Below are 20,931 nucleotides of genomic sequence, written 5' to 3' on the forward strand. Positions count from 1 at the left end.
TGGCTAGATCTGAGCATGCAGAGACCTTGTTTTGCAAGGAAAGAACAGTGTCCTTTGCCCTGGTATCCCTCCATATAAAAACTGAATGAAGGGAAAGGGTCCTATTCCTGGAAGGAATTTCCCCATGCATACTTGCGCTCTACAATCCAGCTGCTCTTTGTGGGTGGCTCTGGAATGGATTTATTGTTTCTCCCACTCTCCCCTTGCCTGTCTCCAGCCAGACATTAGATCTAAGGATCCTGCAGCATTAGCTCCCAAAGGGAAGTTCTCACTATGATCCAGCAGATGCTGACACAGAGTGCACGGGTGATCTCAGCCCTGGTCTGCAACTCTGTCAACACTCTCTTGGCACTCACTTCAGTGATGAGGATGAGATGGAGACATGTCCAGAAGGAACTGGATGAGGTGTGGGGGAAACAAGACACAGGTTTGGACCAGATGTAAGGGTCTGTTCAGGACTTTAAAGAGCAGGTAAGTGCCTCAGCTTGGCAGAGAGCAAACCACTTTTCTGACTAAAGCTCAGGGTCCTTCTCAGGACAAGTAGTCCATGATGTTGGGTGTGGAGGCAAAAGTGGTGATGGTGATGCTGAGCTGTCTGAGCGCAGGCACTGAAAATCAAGGAGGGAAAGGCCTTTAGCAGGGCTGGAGAAAAGACATCAGCTCGGTCGCACAAGCACGGTGCTGCTGTGTTTCAAGCCCTTTTGTGGCTCCTTCACCATAAGCTATTGGCTCAGGCTGCGCAGCCCTTGCAAATCTGCACTGTGTTTGTAGAGCGCTTGTCCAGCTGCCTGGCACTGACCAAAGTCCAGGCTTTGTGTGCCTTACTAGATAGAAACGCTGCTTGGGCCAAAAGGGCTTGCTTTCTGTTAGTTCCTCTTATCTCCAGTACAATATCCTGGCTGTGGTCTTTGCTTTGACAATGTTTCCTGCTGATTTTAATAAGAAGTTAAACCTGTTTTCCTCAAGCTACATTTCAGGTAACTGAGCAAGGCTGAGAGACTGAGTCATCAAACAATGATTTGTTATCAAACAGCTCCAGCTTTAGTATTTGGGTTTACTTTATCCTGCAGGGGTTTTTCTTTAGTTTGCAGGTTAGACTTTGTATAGCCACATCATTAGAAGCAAATAGAACCCTCCAGAGGAGCTGATAAGAGCAGATCATAAGTTGTTAGAACAGGTCAGTTGGCCTCTTGCAGATCTGAAGCAAACAGAGCTCTGCGGTGTAACAGAAAGTAGCAGAGCGTTAGGGACACAAACATCCCCAGGATCCCAGCCTTTGGTTTTAAACAAGTTTCAAGGGAGGAGATTGTTGAAGCAGCTAAAATAAAATGTTTAGAAATAGCTTGACATTTACGCAAAAATGCAAGCGCTAGGGTTGGTGTTTCACTCTGAACAGCTGCACAGATCCTCATTGCTCCAAGCATGGTCTCAATATGCTTAGTTTTTTCCTTTCCATTTTATTTGTTTTATTTTATATTATTTTATTTTATTTATCTTTCTTTTCCCATTAATGCTTTGTTCCTTTGTTTGCATCCCTGTTCTCCTGCTTCACACTCAAGATTTCCCGGCTCCCTTCCTGCCCTACTCACCCATGGTTACACCAGTGAAAAGCCCAGTTTCCTGCGATTCGCATTGTGCCAAGCTATGGAGCAGCTAGGAACATCCCTTCACCATCAGAGCACTGAAGTCTCTGCTGTCCCTCAGTGAGGACAGACCTGTGCAAGACACCAGGTATGACAGAAGAAGCAGGAATGCTCCTGGGCATCTGGTGAAGAGCTATCAGCTTTCTGCAGCATCTTTGCTGATGCTGTGTCTGCCTTGCTGGAGAAGTTGTAAGTAGGATCCATACAACCCACTTGGCTATGGAAAGGCCTAAGGAAATAGTGCAATACCCACAAAAGTGGGAAAGATGTAGAGATGGTCAGGAGGCAAAGCAGCCGCTGATGTCAGAGGGTTGATATGAGAGGTTTCTCTCCCCGTCCTATTGCAGTTTATACAGGGAGAGCAATCATGGTCCTGGCTGAGCAACACAAAAAAGGGTTGATAGAAACAGACCCTCACCTCTCAGCTACTGTTCCTGGTTGCTGGAAAGGTGCAGATTAAGCAGTGGCAGGTTTCTTAAGAGCTGTTGGTGTTCTGTGAGTGTTGATGGAGTTGGACTGGAATTTAGGAAAGTCTTGTGCTTTCAACAGCTACTCCAGGCTGAAATGACTCAGGAACTGGAAAGTTCCCAGAAAACATTTATTCATCCCTCTGAGTCAACTGGAAGAACTTCTGCAGAGGGGACCAGCCCGTTTCACTGCGATGTGAGCATTTTGTGAATGCCTTTATGATACTTTCAGAGCAGTGTAATTTGCATGTGCTATTGTGTAAATTGTTAGGAAAAAGCACATCAGAGTGTTTGGTTCCAAACACATGAACATGAGATACAACTGTCAGGATTTATTCTTTATGACTTTACTCAGAATGCAGTCAAAACTGACTTAAAAATAATTATCACTAATTTAGAGGGAAGACCATTTAATTGTAGAACATTTCTGTCCAAACTCAGCCTGCTTGAGAGCTGAAGGTGCTGGATAGAGTGTGATGACAATAAATCAGTGCAGTTTTACTTTTGCAAGCAAAGACAGTGCAGCTCTTACTGGGGACAGGGTGGACTGAGTTGGTCTGACTGCTTTTCTCCTGTGATGGTCCAAGTGAAGGAGATGTTGTGGATGCCACAATGAAATTCCAGATGAGCTGCTACAGGCTGACTCCTCTTGTGAAAAGGGTCTTGGTTTCCATTCTAACTCCACTGGTGAGTTTGACACAGGGCCTGAATTGATTCAGGTGAGAAAAACATACCCAAAATGTTGTGCTTGGCCTTGGGTGGTCAGCACTAGTGTGCTGCAGAGGGGTGAATGCTGACCTGTGAATCAGGCAGGTCTGTCTCTGGTATGGAATTGAGATTTGACCTGGGACATCTCTTTGCTTCCCTGTCTCGGTTTCCCCATGGGACAAATGGTCTCTTTCTCAGCAGGCTTTTCTCCCAAGCACCCCCTGCTCCTCCTTGCCTGGATGTGGGTCCGCACAAAGCCACCCCCTGTGACCCACCCCATCCATCTCTGTGTAGCTGCTCCCCTCTTTCATTTCATATGGCCCCTGGAGCACCTCAGGAGATCTACTCGGAGGGTGTAAAACGTGGGTCTCGAAACCATCCCCATCCTAAAGGTGGATTCAACTTTCACTCCCTGCAGTCACTCCCCACTGCACGTGTTCCCACTGTAGGCTGTGGCAGGAGCCTTGTGACTGCCCCAAGGCAGTGCTGTGCATGGCATTACAGTGGCAGAAGGAGCCCTACCTCTGGCTCATGGAGGTGGAGATGCCCACACATGGATAGGGAAAGGGGCTTCCTCAGCAGCATCCAGCTGCCTGGAAATGCAGCTGTGCCTGCTGATAGATTTGCCCTTTGAGACGCCAAGTTGGTTCGGACACCACTGGCTCTTTCTCTGTTAAACATTTGCTAAGTGTCTAAAGGGCAAGATCAGAACACAGGTCCGAGTGTGCAGCCAGATGTGAGAAGCCAATGCCCTGATCCTCCTCAGTGCAGGGAAAAAGCCTCCCTCCTATGTTCAGCCCATAACAGAGGTTATATAGCTGTCACATAGGCGAAGAGCCCACCTCTGACTTGGGAATCTCATATGGATTCCCAGAGGCTGGGTATTGCTGTGTGCTGCCCCTGTCCACATGCACCTTCCAGAGGTACCTGCTACAGCCAGCAGCATGGGGCAGGAGCTGGATGGGCTGCAGGCATGTCCCCATGTCAGTGCCTTCATAAAGCCAGCAATGCCTTCACTGAGGGGGCTTCCTCTGAGCAAGTGTGCCACTGAAAGGGAACACAGTAAAAGGCCAGCTTAATTTGTTACCACATAGCTAATTGCTGTCAGCTCTGGATTGTTTCTTAGAATTGGGTTTGGCATCCTCTGTTCAGAGTCCATAAATTTCCCCAGTTAAGACCCAAGAGAAGAACGTCTCCTGCTGACATGAATTGTTACAGAAAATGACAGTGAACTCATAACTACAAAGAATGGATATGACAGTGGGTGAAAAAATGATTATTAGAGGACTAACCAATCCTCATGGGAGAAGACTCTTCACTTTCCTTTCCACATCCAGTTCTACACTCTGCTGGACCAGCACCAGGTTCTGGGCCTCTTTTCCATCAAGTGCAACCTTTCGAAGTTTTGTAATGCACAATCTGGCTGCCCAAAAACCTTTTCTAAGGTGGGACCCATAGGAGGGCCCATCACCCAAAACCAGCGGGGATCACAGACAGACCATGGCATTTGTTTTGGGGCTGATATTTGGTGGGTTATTCAGCTCAGTGCCTGGTTCTTGTGTGCTTGTAGTGAGAGACTTGTGTGCTGGGAAGACCTCGGACACTAGCCATCCCAATGCCTGTTGGAAATAGCTTCTGGCCTGCAACACTGTGGGATTTTCCACTCCTAAGGCCATGCCGGTGTGCTGTGTCATGGGCTGGAACAGCCTCTCCTTATCGTGCCTGAATAAATCACAGTAGTACTGAGCCCTATCCCACAGGCTGCCTGAAACAGCCTCTGGCCACCATGGGAGCAGCACAGGCTAAGGGATTTGGTGAGCAAGTGGGTCCTCAGAGCTATGCATCCTTTCACCATACCGTTCCCCATCCCTGTGCAGGGAAGTCTTGTGTTTTCAAGCTGTTTTTTCCCCTTCTCCCATTGTCCTCTCCAGCTACACAGGAAATAGAAGACCAGCTATTTCCTTGCTGCTTTTGTTCAGCTGATCCCACAGCCCTTCCTCCCCAGCAAAGAACTTCCTGCAGCCCAGAAAGCCCCTATAAACTCAGTGCCCCAAGGTTCACTGGCCAAACTTCACCATTTCCATTTCCCAGTCAATCATTCTCCACTGCATGCTCTACTGAAGGCAGCTTTGCAGAGGTCAGCCTTAGGCTTATAAACTGTTTGCTGATCTGAGACAGTGGTGTTGGGAGAAGGGACAGCAGGGAAGGTCTCTTTTGTTTCTCACTCCATCCCCGGAGACGAGAAGGCCACGTTATGATCCAGCAACATCTGAGACAGCTCCTGCCAGAGAGGGAGGTGGATCCTTCTGCTGCCTTCGCCCTGCTCTGTGGCTCGGCAGCAGCCGTGGTGGTCTGGAAATGGCTGGGCAAAAGGCAGATCCAGAAGAGAATGGAAGAGGCTTGGAGGACCCGGGATGAGGGTGTGAAGAAAATGGCAAAGGCCATCCAGCAGTTCAGGGAGCAGGTAACCCGTCCTTCTGGGGGGTCTGAATCCCACTGGGGTGTCTGCTGATGGTTCTTCAGCTCCCCCTTCCAGCTCATGCCTCCATAGCTTTTATAATGAGGAGTCTAGGGGAGATGTGCCCCCAGTGAGAGGAAAGGCTGCCTTGGGAGGAAGGGAGATCACTGCTGTCCTCAAGCTGGGTGAGATGCAGTGGGAATCTACAGCCAGGGAGAGGTGAATTGCTCACTGGAAAGAGGTTCTGAACCACACAGGTGATGAAGCACTGTGGACCTTCACTGATCCAAACCCCACTTCTTTTGGGATCTAGAAATGTCTCTTGCCTCTATGCATAGAAGCAAGAAAGCTTCTTCCTCTTCCTAACTCCAAGTTTACACATCTGCCCACACCGCTATATCCTTATCTCCAAAACCTGGCTTCTGGATGGTGCATTCCTAGCAAGTGAGACCTCCTGACCCAGGAGATGCTTGGCGTAACTAAACACTAATGAAGCACAGGGCATTCAGTGTCCCCTGGGAACAACCAGGACATAACACAGAGATGAATGAGGCAGGCACCCAAACAGCATGGATGTGGCCCTGAATACTTACTGCAACACTGATTTCTAACCACCTTTCTTCCCTGCTCCGTTCGCTTCTGACTAGGGATGCTGGTTAAACCAGCTCATGTTTACACAGGTAACATACCTGGAGATAAAGCATACCTGCTACAAGTGATACATATCTTTACAACCTTTCTTCTTAAATACATATATCTATAAATATTATATAAAACCTTAAAAAGTGGTGGTATTGAGAACCACCAGTTTCCATCACATGAATAGACCCTACCCCCCTGTGAGTCCTCACTGACACATCTGTACTTTGCTGGGCTTGAGCTATGAGATGTTTGTTCTCAAACTAGGCTGACCCGCACTGCCTGTACCCATTCTGAGGGGTGAAGGGCCAGCCTGAGGCTTGTGTGCAAGGACTTTGGTACCTTCTGCCCAGGCTGGTGCTTTCTCAGCTAAGGTTAACTCTTGGTCAGCGGGTAAGTCCTAAAGTGCCAGGAGGAAGTCTCTGATGTGAGGCACTGCCTTGCCCTCTGCTGCAGTGGATGCATGAAGCTCTTGTACACCTTCAGAGACAGCTGGAGTCCTGTGTGTGCAGCCAAACTCAGGATGAAACACTCAGCAGCAAAAGGCCTGAAGCCCCACATGCAGGATCCATCTTTCCAGCAAGATCTGTTGATAAATGTTGGCACAACTCAAGAGACTTGCTCCCCCTGAGCCAAAGAGTAACTGGAACTGCTGTCCTGGCATCCCCTTCATCTTCCCCTTGCAGGTCCCCAGTGTCCAGAAAGATGCCATCCTGTCCCTGACCCTGCTGGAACTCACTGGGAGACTGCGGGAAGGGTCTTTGTCCCCCAAGACTGTCCTCTATACCTACATAGAGAAGGTGAGTGCCTGGCCATAATGTGATGGGCAAATCACTTATGTTCTCCATGCCATGGTGTGTGGGCAGGTGGCTGAGAAGACTTGGAGCTGGTGATTATGGCCAGTCTTTAATATAGCAGATATAGGAGAATGATATGAAAAGGCAGGGCTTTCTCTGTTTCCTGGGTCAGACTCATGACTAGACAGCCCTTGGAGATGGCTTGAGCTGGGATGATCTGGGGAAAGGTGGTTACCATTCATGCCAAGCCACTCGTCCTTGTTCTGAAGATCCAGGTAGCTATGTACGCAGCTGTGTAACGATGCTATTCTTAACACCTATTTCTCCACATGTCTTGCAAAGGCCCTGGAAGTGACCCAGCAGACAAACTGCTTGCGACATTTCATTCCAGAGTGTGAGGAGCAGCTCCAGGAAATACAACAGCAGAGGGAGAAAGGGCTGCTCTACGGCATCCCCATCAGCATCAAGGACCACATCGGCCACCAGGTGTTTCCCTTTGTGCCCCTGAAGTGTCCCATCATGAACTGGGCTGGGTGGTGAAGTGGTGGGAGACAGAGAATGGGGAATGGGCCTGAGCCCTCCATGCTTACACCAGGGAAGCCAGGCTGGGTCTGAGGCTGTAGCCCTACGTGCCATTGCAGCTGCAACCCTAGCAGTTAGAAGCCCCCTTTAGCAAAAAACCCCAAGGGGTGAATAGTTATACACACAAATACAACCAAAGGCCAGGTTGGACAGGGCTTTGAGCAACCTGGCCTAGTGGAAGGTGTCCCAGCCCATGACAGGGTGTTTGGAACTAAGTGATCTCTAAAGCTCCTTCCAACCCAAAGCATTCTATGATTCAAATGATTTCTGATACATGAGATGGCACAGGCTGGGTTGTTTGGGCCATCACTCAGACTGTTACTCAGAGGTTTGCAGTCTTGGGGATTAAAACATGGCTCAACTTCTAAAAAGTCATTAATAGCAGGACCCGTTAACCTCAAACCCCTGTTGTGCAGTAGCCTGGCCACTGAGCGCCTTAGCAAAGAGCTTGTGCGTGAGACACACCAGGGCCCCCCTCACAGACAAACCCTGATGAGGACTGACCACACACTCCTGAGCTGTATCTGTTAGTCAGTCTCCTCCATAATGACTTACCAACACAGTTAAAAGGCTCTAAGCCCAAAGCAAGCTGCAGACATCAAGGCTAACTGAAAAAGTACTGCACTGTGTTTGCATGGGATATATATTCCCTCCCTGAACATCCACTGGTGACTCCACTTGGGCAGCAGGACACTAGGTTTGATCCTTGAGCTAGTGTACCTATGGAGTGGCATCTGGGACAGGGAAGAGAAATAGCATGGAAAAGAGCAAGGACAGCTTGCTGACAATGTCCACTGTCACTTATCCTCTCTACAGGGGCATCTGTCGACCTGTGGGCTTGTGCAGTGCCTGGGCACTGTGGTGCAGGAGGACAGCGTCCTAGTCAAGGTTTTGAAGAGCCAGGGGGCCATCCCCTTTGCCATGACCAACGTGCCACAATCCCTCTTCAAGTAACATACATCGTTAGAAATCTTTCTTCTGGTTATGCTCCTGAAGCTATAACCCACCCTGTAGGTCCTGGGACAGGTTTCTTCCTGTCTCCTGAGATGTTGCCTTGATGAGTCCTGCTTCCATCAGCTGCCAACAACCTCAATTCAACTGAAAACAGCTTTCAGATAAGATTAAGATGAAAAAACCTTCCGTAACATAAGAGAAATCAAGTGTACTTATGCCTGGGAGGGAAAGCAGAGGCTTATGAGAATGAGCCATGTCCCGAGGGATTTACAGGATGGAAGGATGAGGTTTAGCTATGCCACACTCCCACTGGAAGGGAAAGCCAACAAACTGAAGGCATTGTGCCGTTCCTGACAGCCCACTTGCTGGTTTTCTTCTCCCCAGCTATGACTGCAGCAATCCCGTCTTCGGCCAGACCCTGAACCCCTTCAACCACCAGAAGAGCCCTGGGGGCTCCTCGGGAGGGGAGGGAGCTCTGATCGCAGGGGGAGGCTCCATCCTGGGCATCGGCTCGGACATCGGCGGCAGCATCCGCCTGCCGTCCAGCTTCTGCGGGCTGTGTGGGCTCAAACCCACGGCCGAAAGGCTCAGGTAGGGGGCTGAAGTAGTTAAATAATGCCAAAATTGACTGGTTTTTGTTAAACTAAAGCTAAGATTTATTGGGGGTTAGGGTATTTTGTTTTGATTTGGGTTTTCTGTTTCACATAAATCAAATGCTTTTAACAACTTCCCACTGGTTCGGGTCCTGAACTGCAGACCCTGCTCTGCTATTTAAACATATTTGGCATATCTCACCATTGCTGAAAATAGAATACATTCCTTTCTCTTTTCCCACAGCCTGGCTGGAGTGAGTGGCCCATTCAATGGGATCCTGGCAGGTACATGAATTATGTTCAATTGCTTTTCTCTACATGCTGTGAAGAGCCCTATGGCCTCCTCTAGGCCTAGGGAAAGCCTGAGACAACCAAGATCTGTCTGAAGTCCATCTGAAACATCCCACCTCATTGCCTGATCATCTCTTGCAGCCAACATGGCCATGCAGAGGGGTGGACTGCGTTTGATGCACTCGTTTGCTTAACATGGATGTTTGCTCTCTTCCCAATCCAGTTCCTTGTGCCCTGGGTCCAATGGCAAGGGACGTGGACAGCCTGGCCCTGTGCATGAAGGCGCTGCTCTGTGAGGAGATGTTCCAGCTGGACCCCACCGTGCCCCCCATCCCCTTCAATGAGGATGTGAGTCCTTAAGTCAGCAAGGCTCTTTTGAGGGTGCTGCACACTCAACGCATCATTCTTTAAGAGCCCAGTTATCTTTATAGTACTGGTTTCCTCTAACTTGTTAGCTCTGTTTGAAGGTACAATTAATAATGACTACAAGAAATAGGTTATAAATAGTTATCCTTTCTCTCTACTCAGTTGGCATGTAGTTTATCAGACTGAAAGACCCCAGAAAAGAGTGGAAATGAAGGCAATACCAGGAGCAAAAAGCTTTTTAGGGGAAGATGAGACAAGATCAGGAAATCTTTTGGCTGAGGACATTTCCTTTCCCTCTGCAGCAGATGAGCTTCAGGAGGTTTTACCACCTCCATCTTCAGAACACTGGTTGAATTACTGGTCTTGAGTGGCTGTGCTTTATATGAAGGGGAGGCTGGAGAAAAAGGCAAGGGTGGGCATTTGGAAAGGGTAACCTATGGGAACTGTAGGCAGCAACCAGAAAATTAGTTACTCCCTAACATAGAGTCATAGAAAGGCTTGGGTTGGAAGGGATCTTCAAGCTCATCCAGCTCCAACCCCCTGCCATGGGCAGGGACACCTTCCATAGAGCAGGTTGCTCCAAGCCCTGTCCAACCTGGCCTTGAGCACTGCCAGGGATGGGGCAGCCACAGCTTCTCTGGGCAACCTGTGCCAGCGCCTCAGCACCCCCATAGGGAAGAACTTCTGCCTAAGAGCTTGTCTCAATCTCCCCTTTGTCAGATTAAAGCCATTCCCCTTTGTCCCATCACTACACACTCTTGTAAAAGGGTCCTCTCCAGCTGGAGCTTTTGCCCCCTTCTGCAGTGAGCCTCAGCACGGGGCAGTCCTACCCTCAGCGGGGTTGGAGACGCTTCACTGGTGTCTCTTTGCTCCAGGTGTACTCCAGCTCCGCTCTTCTGCGGGTCGGGTACTACGACACAGACGGCTACTTCCCGCTGCCCCCTTGCATGCGGCGCGCAGTGCAGGACACCAGGAGGGCTCTGCAGGCAGCTGGGCACCAGGTGAGTACAACCACGTTACTACAGCCATGTAATACAGCACAGGCATGGTCCCATATGGGGTAGCAGTGAATCTCATGGGGAAACAGCACTGGCAACTGGAGAACTTGTACCTGCGAGGAGTGTAACCAACCCAGCTCTGCTCTGCTGTGGTCCACACTAGACAGCAGCACCCATAAAGTGCTGTGTTTGACCCTGGAAGGTTGCCTTGAAGTTTCTAGGACTGTTCTTCCAAGCAGGGCTCTGAGAGGTGTTTTTTCTCCTTCCTCCCCAATGCCCATGGAGACCTCCGACCATCCTGGACCACTGAAGGAAAAGGGCCATGGGGCATAGGATGGGAAATATCTTTCCCTCCATCTAGACCTACCTGCAGAAACGTGCCAGTGGTGCTCTTCATAGCAAAGTGACTCCAGGTCTGAGATGTTGATAGTGCTGGGAGAGGTGGGAACCTGGTGCAACTTCTGGCTCAGGGACTGCCTGGAGCTTGATGGAGGAGGAAACTGCTCTGGAGAAAGAGGAGCCAAATCGCTGTCAGGGAGGAATAATCCCATGGGGAAATGTCTAGGCTAGTAAAGGGTTGAACCAGGGCTCTGTTGACGTGTGGAGCATGGGGAGGTGCTGCTCTGCCTTTGAACCATACCCACAGTAAGGCTTTGGAAATTATCGTGTTCCCAGGCTGTCACATAATCTTGTGTTCTGGTGCAGCTGGTGCCCTTTTCTCCACCTCGGATCCACTATGTCATGAATGAACTGTTTCTGAAGACCTTTTTTGCTGACGGAGGCCATGCTTGGTTGGACCTGTTGTAAGTAGGAGCCCTGGGGCAGCAGTGCTGTAAGACACCTCCATCCCTGTGCTCTTGAACACAACACACAGGCAAAACAAGCCCAGCTCTCCCATCCCAAACAGGAGATACTCAGCTTTCTGAGAAAGGGCAAACAGCTTCCCCGGCATGAACCGCTCCCCTTGTCTTCTCTCAGCACAGGAGATACTGTAGATCCAAGCTTGAAATCCCAGGTGAATTGCTGCAGGATCCCAAGGCTGGCAAAGAAGCTGCTGGCTCTGATTCTTAAACCTCTGGTGAGTCCCTGACTTCAGGATCAAAGCAGAGCGGTGTCAGCAATGCCTTGAGATGCTTGAAAGCATGGTGGAACTGAGAGCCACCTCTAACTAGAAACACTGGAGTTTCAGGCCAAGGCACATGCTGGCACTGTGAAAGGTCTTTCCTAGACCACTGACGGGATTTATCTAATGCAAAGGGAAATGAGAGAAGGACCAGCCAAGGGCTGTAAAAGATTGATGCAGAGTCTATAGCAAGTGGTTCTAGACCTTGCAGCGCCCAGTTTCCTAGAGTCATGCATTGGGATTACGGCAGCAGTTGACGGTTGAAGGTCTATCCCTGTGTTGGAGGCCTCCCAAATACCACAGCTTCATGGAGACTTCTGGTGATTAATAAGAGATGGCCCTTACTGTAGTCCTTTCACCAGCCAAGCATCCTTTTGTAGGGCTTCTCTCCATTCTCTCTGCCTCTCTGTCCAGTTTTGTGGTTCTCAGTTGAGAGGATCAGAAAGGAAGCAGTGAGTGTGAGGCAGCCTAAGTGCTTGTGGAGGTCTTGTTTCTGTGAGATACTGAGCTAACAAATGTTTGATTTATGAAAACTAATGAGAGGTGACTTGGTTTAAGTCAGTTCATTCCTCTGTGAGCAGGAAATACTGGGCTGTAGGAAACACATTGGGAAACAACCACCAGAAGCTGGAAGCAAAGTAAATTCAGAACCATGAGAAGCATTTTTAATCACCATTCACCCTCAGTGTAGCATCCCCAGGGATGGAAGGGAGTTTCCCAGGATGTCAGAAGTTATTGCACCCCCATGTCACATCCCTAACAGGAACCTCTTTCCTTTCCAGTTTCCCCGCCTGGCTGACTACCTAAGTGCCTTGAGTGGAATGAGGTGAGAAGGCATCATCCCCAGGGATGTTCATGGAAATGAGCAGTACCTTCTCCTCTAAGTGTCCATAGTGGTGTAGGGCGGGATTCATCACAGGCTCTGACTTGCTCTCTGCAGGGGCTGTCCCTCCATCCCCTACTTCAGCCTTTAGGAACACATCTCCCCCGTGCTGCACTACGCCTAGTGTTATCCTGAAAGGATTGCGGGAATTGGGTGGATACAGTCATTTGGGAAGCCTGTGGTGGAGAGGAGAACTAAGTCCAGGCTATTTGCTCTACCACTTCCAAACATTTGTTGCTTAATTGCTTGGCCAAATGCTGTAGGAAACTTTAGACAAGTTGTGAAAGATGTATTAAGTAATTGATAAAATCCCTGGTGTTTATCAACCCAGGGATTATTTAAGCAATTCCTCATTTTAAAGCTTAAAAATGTCACTACCATTTCCACTCGCAGCTCGGTGAAGGAGATGTGGAATCATCAACATCAAATAGAGGTATGTTTTAAGGCATTTTCCTTCTGGCATCATGCTACAAGTTGAGGCTTTGTGACAAGTGCCAGGTCAGAGAGTCATCAGTTAGGAAAGGGGCTGTGCAGCAGGGTGCTGGGGAGGAGACAAGACAGAGGGCACAAAAAGGAGAGGTAAGAATGGGGTAAATGGGCTTGTGGGTCAACCCAGCCAGGACTTTATCAGTTGTTCATGGTGCTTATGCCCAAATGCCCACACTTAGTGGTCCCGACAAAGGCTGTCCTTTCCAATTCCTGGCTGCTGTCTGGCCATGTGCTGTCAAGGCAAACTCATGCTCTTGACTCGATTACAGCTTCCTGCTGCTACTTCCTTGGCTGTGCAGAGCCTGATGCACACCCATGTGAAGCTGAGATGCTCCAGGCATGGACACGGCCTCCATGTCATCTCCCCTCTCCTCCCCAAGGTGTACCGCACTGAGTTCATCGCACGGTGGAGGGAACTGGAGCTCGATGTTGTGCTGTGCCCTGTCCTGGGGCCTGCCTTCACCACGGGATACCCTGGGAAACTCCTCAGTGAGTCTGGGACCTTCCTGGGAGGGCAGAGCACCACGGTGGTTGAGACTGGACAGAGACCAGTCATAAACCTATGTAAACAGATGGAGACAGATGTGGATGAAGTCATTTGATGGCAGTTGTTTCTTGCAGTAGAACTTGGACCTATAGACAACCAGCCTTGTGCAATCTCTCTCCAGTTTCTAATCAGAAACACTGGGATTTCAGGCCAAGGCACATGTGAGCGTGCAATGTGTAAGTTTGAAGGAGGGCAGGAGGCTGTGACTACTTGCATTTGTCTCTTCTGCTTCTCTCAGCTGCCATCTCCTCCACGATGCTGTACAATGTCTTGAACTTCCCTGCTGGAGTCGTACCCGTCAGCATGGTGACAGAAGCTGATGAGGAAGAGCTAAAGCTTTACCAAGGATACTGTGATGACCCCTGGGACCGGATGCTGAAACAGGTATGCAGCATGGGAAGTGGTGGAGCAGAGACTGCTGGTGGATGTTCAATAGTTTCACTGAAATCAGGGGCTGCTAAATGTGTTCATCAACATGGGCACAGTGCAAAAAGTAAATCACCTTTATATAGCACTTGAAAATCCCTTTTCTCTCAAACCCTCAACACGTAAGTCACTAAGATTGGGGGGGACTGGGCAAGCAGATTATAGGCTGTAACCAGAAAGGAGACATGTAACCAGAAAGACTTCTTTGAGTAGGTCCTTGTGACAGCCGGAACCCACAGCACAGCAATGCACTTTCCCCCTGCTCCATGATGCCTTCACCAGGCCCATGCTGTCAGTGGAACATGGACCAGGAGCAAACATTCTGAAGAAAGAGGGATCTGGCTGCAAGACAGCTCAAAGCGGAGTGGTTAGGAGTTGTGTGTGGTGGGATGACTTAAACACACTGCCCAAGCTTTAGCAACCATTTCTACCATGAGAACAGCAAGAGCCTTCCCTCTGCCCCAGCACACTAACGCTGCTTGAATGGCAGGATAAGGGAGCCACATTCCTAAACCAAGTTTCCAAGAGCTGCTGGAGGTCTGAGCCCCCTGGTACTCCCTCACCACTTGTGTCCTCGCTGCAGGCTGTGTCCGGAGCCATGGGGCTGCCCGTGGCCGTGCAGTGTGTGGCCTTGCCATGGCAGGAGGAGCTGTGTCTCCGGTTCATGAAGGAGGTGGAGACCCTCAGCCATGAGAAGAGAGTGGGGTAGCCTCCATGGTCCCCCAGGCTCAGGGGCAAGAGGAGATGACAGCGCTGCACCACTTCTCTTTGCAATCAACAGTGCACAGATGACAGCGAGGAGGGAAGGAGGAAGGAAAAGCCATTTCCTGCCTCCCCTCCTTGCCAATAACCGCAGATCCTGTAAGGAACCAAGATGCTACGCAGAGGGTGGGACTGGTTTAAGCTGGGTTCAAATGATGATACATCTATGAACCGCACCTTCCTGGAAGGATGGACATGGATGGGGGTTCACCCTCATTTTCACCTATGCTGCCTCTTGCAGAACCAGGGTGATGCTGAGAGCAAAGGATTACAAAAGCTGAACGGTATGTTCTTGCTGACACTGGAGTGACTTCCTACAGATATAACTATGGCCGCCCTGTAAGGAGCACAACCATGTGTACCCTCCCCATCACTGTATTTTGCACACAAAAATAAAAATGTAGCTATTAAGCAACTCTATTAATAAACTCCAGTAATTGTTCACTGATGACTATGATTGTATGAATGCACAGTTATTACTCAAAATCATACAAACACCTTGCCACTGGCCATTAAATAGCATCTAACGTGGGAGTGTTCCCACCTTCCATTTCAACCACAAGGATGAGGGCTGGCAACAGTCACTGGCCACGCTTCTTCCATCACCAGATCTCGAGCATCCCAAGCACATTTCCAACCTCACAGTAGGTACGTTCTTAGGAACTTCTTACTTCAGGACATCAGGCTGCTCTTTCGGAAGGTAAGAGAAAGCAGAGACAGATGCAACTCAATTATGCAGATCGTGAGGTCTGGGACAGAGAGGCTGAGATCCCCAGATGGTGTCTGTTAACGCAAACCTGCGCCTGTACGATCAAAGCAGTCAGACAGGAGCGAGAGTGCAGCATCCACAGAGGGCCATTTACCCCATCCTGAGATGGACAGATAAATCACTCCCCCTGATAAGACCGCTATCTCTTTCCTAGATTAAACACCTTAGTCTCAAACAGAAATAACTATTCAGCAGGCTCCACAGCAGGTCTTTGTCATTTATTCTCTATGTCTGCAGTAAAAAAGCAGACTTCCTGTGGGACATTCCAAAAAGAAAAATAAATACAAAGCAGTTCTGCTTTCCCTGGAAATCCGGGGCATTTCCTGGTAGCCAGCACAGTCTGTCACCCCTTCTACACCCGGTGCAGTTTGCAGAAATACATAGGTCCAAAGTTGGCCGTGAGGTGAGGCAGAACAAGCTCCCCCAGCCGGCAATCCAAGAAGAAGGAAAACGTATCCTGGAAAAGCGTCCGGAAGTGGCTCAAGTCCTCAACGTGGACCCTGATGTTAAACTGGGTTTCTGCAATGTCCACTGCTCTCTCGATCACACACTCGTTCTGCAGCGAGGAGAGGGAGCACGTAGAATACACCACCTTTCCTCCTGGCTTGGTAGCGAGGATCCCAGCCCTGCAAGCGAGATGAACACACACACACTGTCATGAGAAAAGGACTGTGTGGGACACCAGCATTCCTACCCACCAATATTGGGAAGACAGCACGTAACTCATAGGAGGTCAGAGACAAATCTCCAACCCCATAGGCTCTGCACTCTCACTGCAGCTTGAGGATTGTTTCAGACCAGGGCAATATGAGTTAAATAGATTTGTAAGACTGATAAAGTATTTAACACAGGAGAGCAGATAGAAGGAGTAATCCTGCACGCACCTGCAAGGGAAGGGGTAAAGAGAACATGCAGGGAAGAGGCTCTTGCAGTTCAAGCTGCCATGGGGCTCTAATCTGTTTCCTTACTGCTCCAGCTCGCAGTCAGCCCATTCATTTTTCCTAGGTGAAAGGGGTGACAAAGTGCCCCCATGTGCTGGGAGATGTGGACACTCAGGAAACCTCCAAGGCTGACTGCCAGGACCCAGGAGATCATCTCACACAAAAGGACAACACTATACCCATCCTGTTCCTTGGACCCTGCTCCCTACCTCCTGTGGCTACCTTCTTACCGAGAACATTTGCCCCTTCTTACACATACTACGATTTGATGTGTTCAACTATCGCCATTCCAGAAAACTGCACATGGTTTCCACATTTCCCAGTTGAGGACACATAAAGGAAGAAGAGGTTTCAGCGCTGGCCATGGAGAGCTGCTACCATAACACAAACAGCCCCAAGACACAGCATCAAACTCACATCAGCAGCTGCAGCTGCAGCATGGGCAGCATCTGGCGCTCCTTGGTTCGTCTCTTGTGGAAGATGTTGTTCTCCTCCTCCATGACAGAGTGTCTGTCTGTCGTGCAGGGCACATCCACCAGGACCTGCAGCAGCAGAGGTTCTGCATCAGCCCTCAGATAAGGTCCAGCTCAGTGAGCCTCCCACTGCAACCTGTCCTTTGCCCGACTCCTCCATCCTTGCAATACTCCAAGCAGCTCTTGGTACCTTGCCTGGCTGATACTGCCCAAACACTGCTGTGCATCCACACTGAACTGCAACTCATCTGGCTGCTTTTGCATCTCAGGAACATGCAGACACAGAAATGGTGGATCACAGAATCATGATAAAGCCCTCTGGTCATCCTCGTAGCCCTCCTCTGGACTTTCTCCAACAATCTCATGTCTTTTTTATGTTGGGATGACATCACGCTCTCACACGTGTCTTCCTTTAACATTTCTACTCTATGCATCTTTCTGGTAGGCATTACTTCAGGACCTATGGTTGCGACGACGCACAACCAGAGCTCCTGCAGTGACATCTCCTGGAGAAACAAACCCAGCTCCTAAGGTTGGATGTGAATATCTGGCAGCATGCTCTCCAACACACCCTTTTTCCTGCTTAAGCAATAGCTACCAGGGGTGGTCATAACGGCTGCATCTGGCTTAAGCTGTACTTTGAGAAGACAGATAACGCAGTAGCTAAGGGCCATAAATCTTGCTCAACAGCTGCAAATACAGCTGGTGTGCATATGTGACCTAAGTCAATTATCTTACTCCATCAATAGTGGACAGCCCAGGGCCCATTGAGCTCTCCCGCATGGCAACAGGCTGCACACCAGGATCTCCCCTCGAGTAAGGATACCTCTTAAGGTTACACCTTGAGGCTGAGGGGATCCTTGCCACAAGTGATTATTAACAGCATGCTGAATTTGCAGTCTTAGCTAAGTGATACGAAGGACTGGTTGTGCACGTACAATCTTTTAGACATAAATCACTGACCAAGTCTGGGACCAAGTCTGGATCCAGCTGCAGACTGCCCTCTGAGAAGGAGTTTAGAAAGCAAAGGAGTCCTTTCTGATCCTCTCAACAGGAAAGTCTCCCTAGCAGTTTTGTCTGACCTTGTACTCTGTACAGTAAATAACCAAGTGTACATCAACACTGAATCTTGTTAAACCACTGTCACATTTACTAACAGTTTTGTTAAATCATTCTTTTATCTCAATAAACTTATTGCTACTTCTGTCTTACAAGTGCAACATGTCACTCCATCCCCAACAGGCTGAGAAACAACAATTATCTAATCTTCACATTTAACCCCTTGAGGGTGATTGATTAGAACAGGACTTTTAAGGGATATTACACAGACAAATAAAGGCACAACTACAGATACCCATATGCTCCAGATCCTACAGGAAGGCAATACTACTCCTTATGTGGTTTAGCCTTCTCTCTTCCTCTGCATTTAAGATTATGGAAAACTTTACACCAATGCTCCATCCAGCCTGGCCTTGAACACTGCCAGGGATGGAGCATTCACAACTTCCATGGGCAACTCATTCCAGTGCCTCACCACCCTCACAGTAAAGAACTTCTTCCTTATATCTAACCTGAACTGCTCCTGTTTAAGTTTGAACCCGTCACCCCTTGTCCTATCGCTACAGTCCCTGATGAAGAGTCCCTCTCCAGCACCCTTCAGATACTCGAAGGCTGCTATGAGATCTCCACACAGCCTTCTGGCAGGGGATTGGAACTGGATGATCTTAAGGTCCTTTCCAACCCTAACTATTCTATGATTCTATACTGTAGGATAAGCTGCTGTCTTCCTCTGGAACAGGAGGGAAGTGAAATAGATGTGTTTATCTTCACTGGCTCCCAATCACCTACCTTATGGAAAGTGCCACCTTCCAGCTGCTCCCAGTCTCTTCCATCATAGGATGTAACACTCACAGTTTCCCTGATATTTTTGGGAACGTAGCTGTTGAGAATGCTGTACAGCCTCTTTGTCCGGGAAATGGAGACGTCATTGGCTGCCAGATGCCCTGGGAGGACAAAACAGGCACACTGGGAATGTCATTCACACAGAATCCCAACTCTTATAACCAGAAATTATTAACGTCAGGCATTAATGGGCTCAGCACACTCTTCCAGCCTTGTTTTATCCATGGAGGACAAAGAACACTTACCACAAAGTCCAGTCTGCAGCAGAGCCAGAGTCTTGCCACCTGGAGCAGCACAGAGGTCAAGGACCAAATCACCCCGCTGCACGTTGAGCGCCAGGACAGGCAGGAGAGATGCTGCATCCATGAGATAATAGTCGAGGAGCCCCAGAGAGTCTTGCCTGGAAAACACCAGTTTCCATAAAAAAAGCAAAGGGGTGAGGGAGGGAAAGAAAAGAGCAGTTGGAAGTGAGAATGGGGACGTGCAGAGAAAGCGGGTGCTCACACACGTGTAGCCCACGAGGCTGGCAAGCACAGCAGGAGGTGTGTCCCAGGGATGTCTCACCGTGCAGGGCGGAAGCGTGTGATGTCCCCCCTGGGGTAGGTGTAACACTTGATGTTGGAGCTGATGGAGGTACGAAGTGGAGGTGACATCTCTGCCTGTGTCTCTGTCTGCATCACTGTCCTGACCTTCCCAGGTCCCTCCTGGGACCTGCCTTCCTCTCTTCTCACTTCTTCTGCAGCTGCACCTTGCTGTGCCTTTTTGGAGCCTTCGGACACGAAATCAGTGGCGTTCATCAGCTCCAGTTCCTGGGTGACGTAATCATCAGCAGAGAAGTTGTTGAGGAGGGCACCATACTTCTGCTCACAGAGCAGGCTGGCACGGACAGAGGGCCACAGGTCCTTCAGCTGCAGGCTGTAGCTCATGTCAAAGTGGTGCAGGGCCAGACGTGTGCAAGGGATGCGGGGAGCAGTGGTAGCCTTGGGGGAGAAAAATATCAGAGATGTTAAAAGACAAAATACCTCAACATCCCCCCCAGCCTCAACGTTTTCCCTTCACAATCCAGCGCCAAGCTCTGGGCTGCCAAAACAGTGGCACAGGTTGCCCAGAGAAGCTGTGGCTGCCCCATCCCTGGCAGTGCTCAAGGCCAGGTTAGACAGGGCTTGGAGCAACCTGCTCTAGCGGAAGCTGTCCCTGCCCATGGCAGGGGGTTGGAGCTGGATGAGCTTTAAGGTCTCTTCCAACCCAAACCATTCTATGATTCTATGTTTCTATAAGTCCCTGAAGCCTTTTCTGCAGCCCCAAAGGGTGACTATGTCCTAGACACCCATGGGCTAATGGTCTCCTGGGGAGGTCCAGGACTGCGAATGGCTGAATGGGGCTGGGAGCATGGAGTGAGCATGCAAGGAGGGGAGCAGCTGTGTGCAGAGCAGTGTAACGGGGATGTAACGGGGCAGGGGGTGCTACAGGTGCAGCGAGAGGTGCAAGGGGGTGAAATGGAGAGATTGGAGGGGTGCAGCAAGGTTAGCGGGGATAAAAGGGAAGGTGCAGGGCAGGGATCCGCTCACCCACTTCTTCTTGTACAGGTACCGGCGCGGTACCGGTCGCAGCCCCGGTGCCGGACCCCGCCGCAGCAGGGCTGCCGCTACCGCCCCCCGGCCACCCAGCGCCGCCATCACTCGCGCTCCTCTGCGGCGCCTTCCGGGGCGGGACCGGCAGCGGCTCCGACCCTGCTCCGCCTCCCGACAGCTCACCCCCGGTGCGGCACGGGAGGAGGCGGGTTTGGGCATCCGCTGCCGGGGAGGACCCAGCAACAGGATGGGCTTTAGGACAAGAGAAACATATCCAGCCCTCCCCAAGGTAACATGTTACACTTACCCTAATAAAGCTGCATTTCAGTCCACTAGGGATGAAATCGAGAATCCACCTGCAAAAGCATTATGGACTGCTGCATTGATAAAGAACAGCCGAATCTAAAAGGTGGTGGTTTTCTTCTCACTTTGATGAGTAGCTGAGGAAGTACTTGCTGCCCTGTGAAGCAGCCCAGTTTTCCTGCTACTGAACGCCCTGCTGCGGAGAGAAACGGGCAGAGGGTGCAGAGGGCAGTCCCAGGTCAGCAG

General features: G+C 49.9%; 2 protein-coding genes across 3 annotated transcripts; one reads left to right on the top strand and one right to left on the bottom strand.

The window, feature by feature from the left end:
* Positions 1-5,072: 5,072 nt before the first annotated feature.
* On the top strand, positions 5,073-14,673 carry LOC308223802 (vitamin D3 hydroxylase-associated protein-like; the record flags this gene model as incomplete). The annotated part of the gene is made up of 15 exons (XM_080623248.1): positions 5,073-5,282; positions 6,602-6,715; positions 7,055-7,198; positions 8,111-8,244; positions 8,633-8,839; positions 9,086-9,126; positions 9,356-9,480; positions 10,374-10,499; positions 11,202-11,299; positions 11,475-11,574; positions 12,402-12,445; positions 12,896-12,935; positions 13,372-13,480; positions 13,777-13,922; positions 14,548-14,673. 15 exons carry the CDS (start codon positions 5,073-5,075, stop codon positions 14,671-14,673), a joined length of 1,764 nt encoding a protein of 587 aa, XP_080479374.1.
* A 1,031-nt stretch (positions 14,674-15,704) lies between these two features.
* Positions 15,705-20,496, bottom strand: NSUN4 (NOP2/Sun RNA methyltransferase 4). 2 transcript variants are annotated; one of them, XM_080624269.1, is made up of 6 exons: positions 20,380-20,496; positions 19,376-19,791; positions 19,057-19,211; positions 18,758-18,912; positions 16,854-16,978; positions 15,705-16,121 (listed from the first exon to the last, which is right to left on the bottom strand). In XM_080624269.1, the coding sequence occupies exons 1-6, from the start codon at positions 20,485-20,487 to the stop codon at positions 15,848-15,850; spliced, it is 1,233 nt and encodes a 410-aa protein (XP_080480395.1). In that variant the 5' UTR covers positions 20,488-20,496; the 3' UTR covers positions 15,705-15,847. The 2 variants fall into 2 exon arrangements, with proteins under 2 accessions (XP_080480395.1, XP_080480396.1); XM_080624270.1 differs by having other exon boundaries at positions 20,384-20,480.
* Between the last annotated feature and the right edge of the window lie 435 nt (positions 20,497-20,931).

The sequence above is a fragment of the Psittacula echo genome (genome assembly GCF_963264785.1).
Source record: "Psittacula echo genome assembly, chromosome: 7".
Taxonomy (NCBI): domain Eukaryota; kingdom Metazoa; phylum Chordata; class Aves; order Psittaciformes; family Psittacidae; genus Psittacula; species Psittacula echo.

Excerpts from the sequence above, each read along its gene's own strand:
- NSUN4 (XM_080624269.1), bottom strand. The coding sequence starts at position 20,487 with ATGGCGGCGCTGGGTGGCCGGGGGGCGGTAGCGGCAGCCCTGCTGCGG. Across the intron at positions 19,792-20,379 it reads ACCTGTACAAGAAGAAGTGG|GCTACCACTGCTCCCCGCAT; the intron begins GTGAGCGGATCC and ends TTCTCCCCCAAG. Across the intron at positions 19,212-19,375 it reads ACACGCTTCCGCCCTGCACG|GCAAGACTCTCTGGGGCTCC; the intron begins GTGAGACATCCC and ends GGTGTTTTCCAG.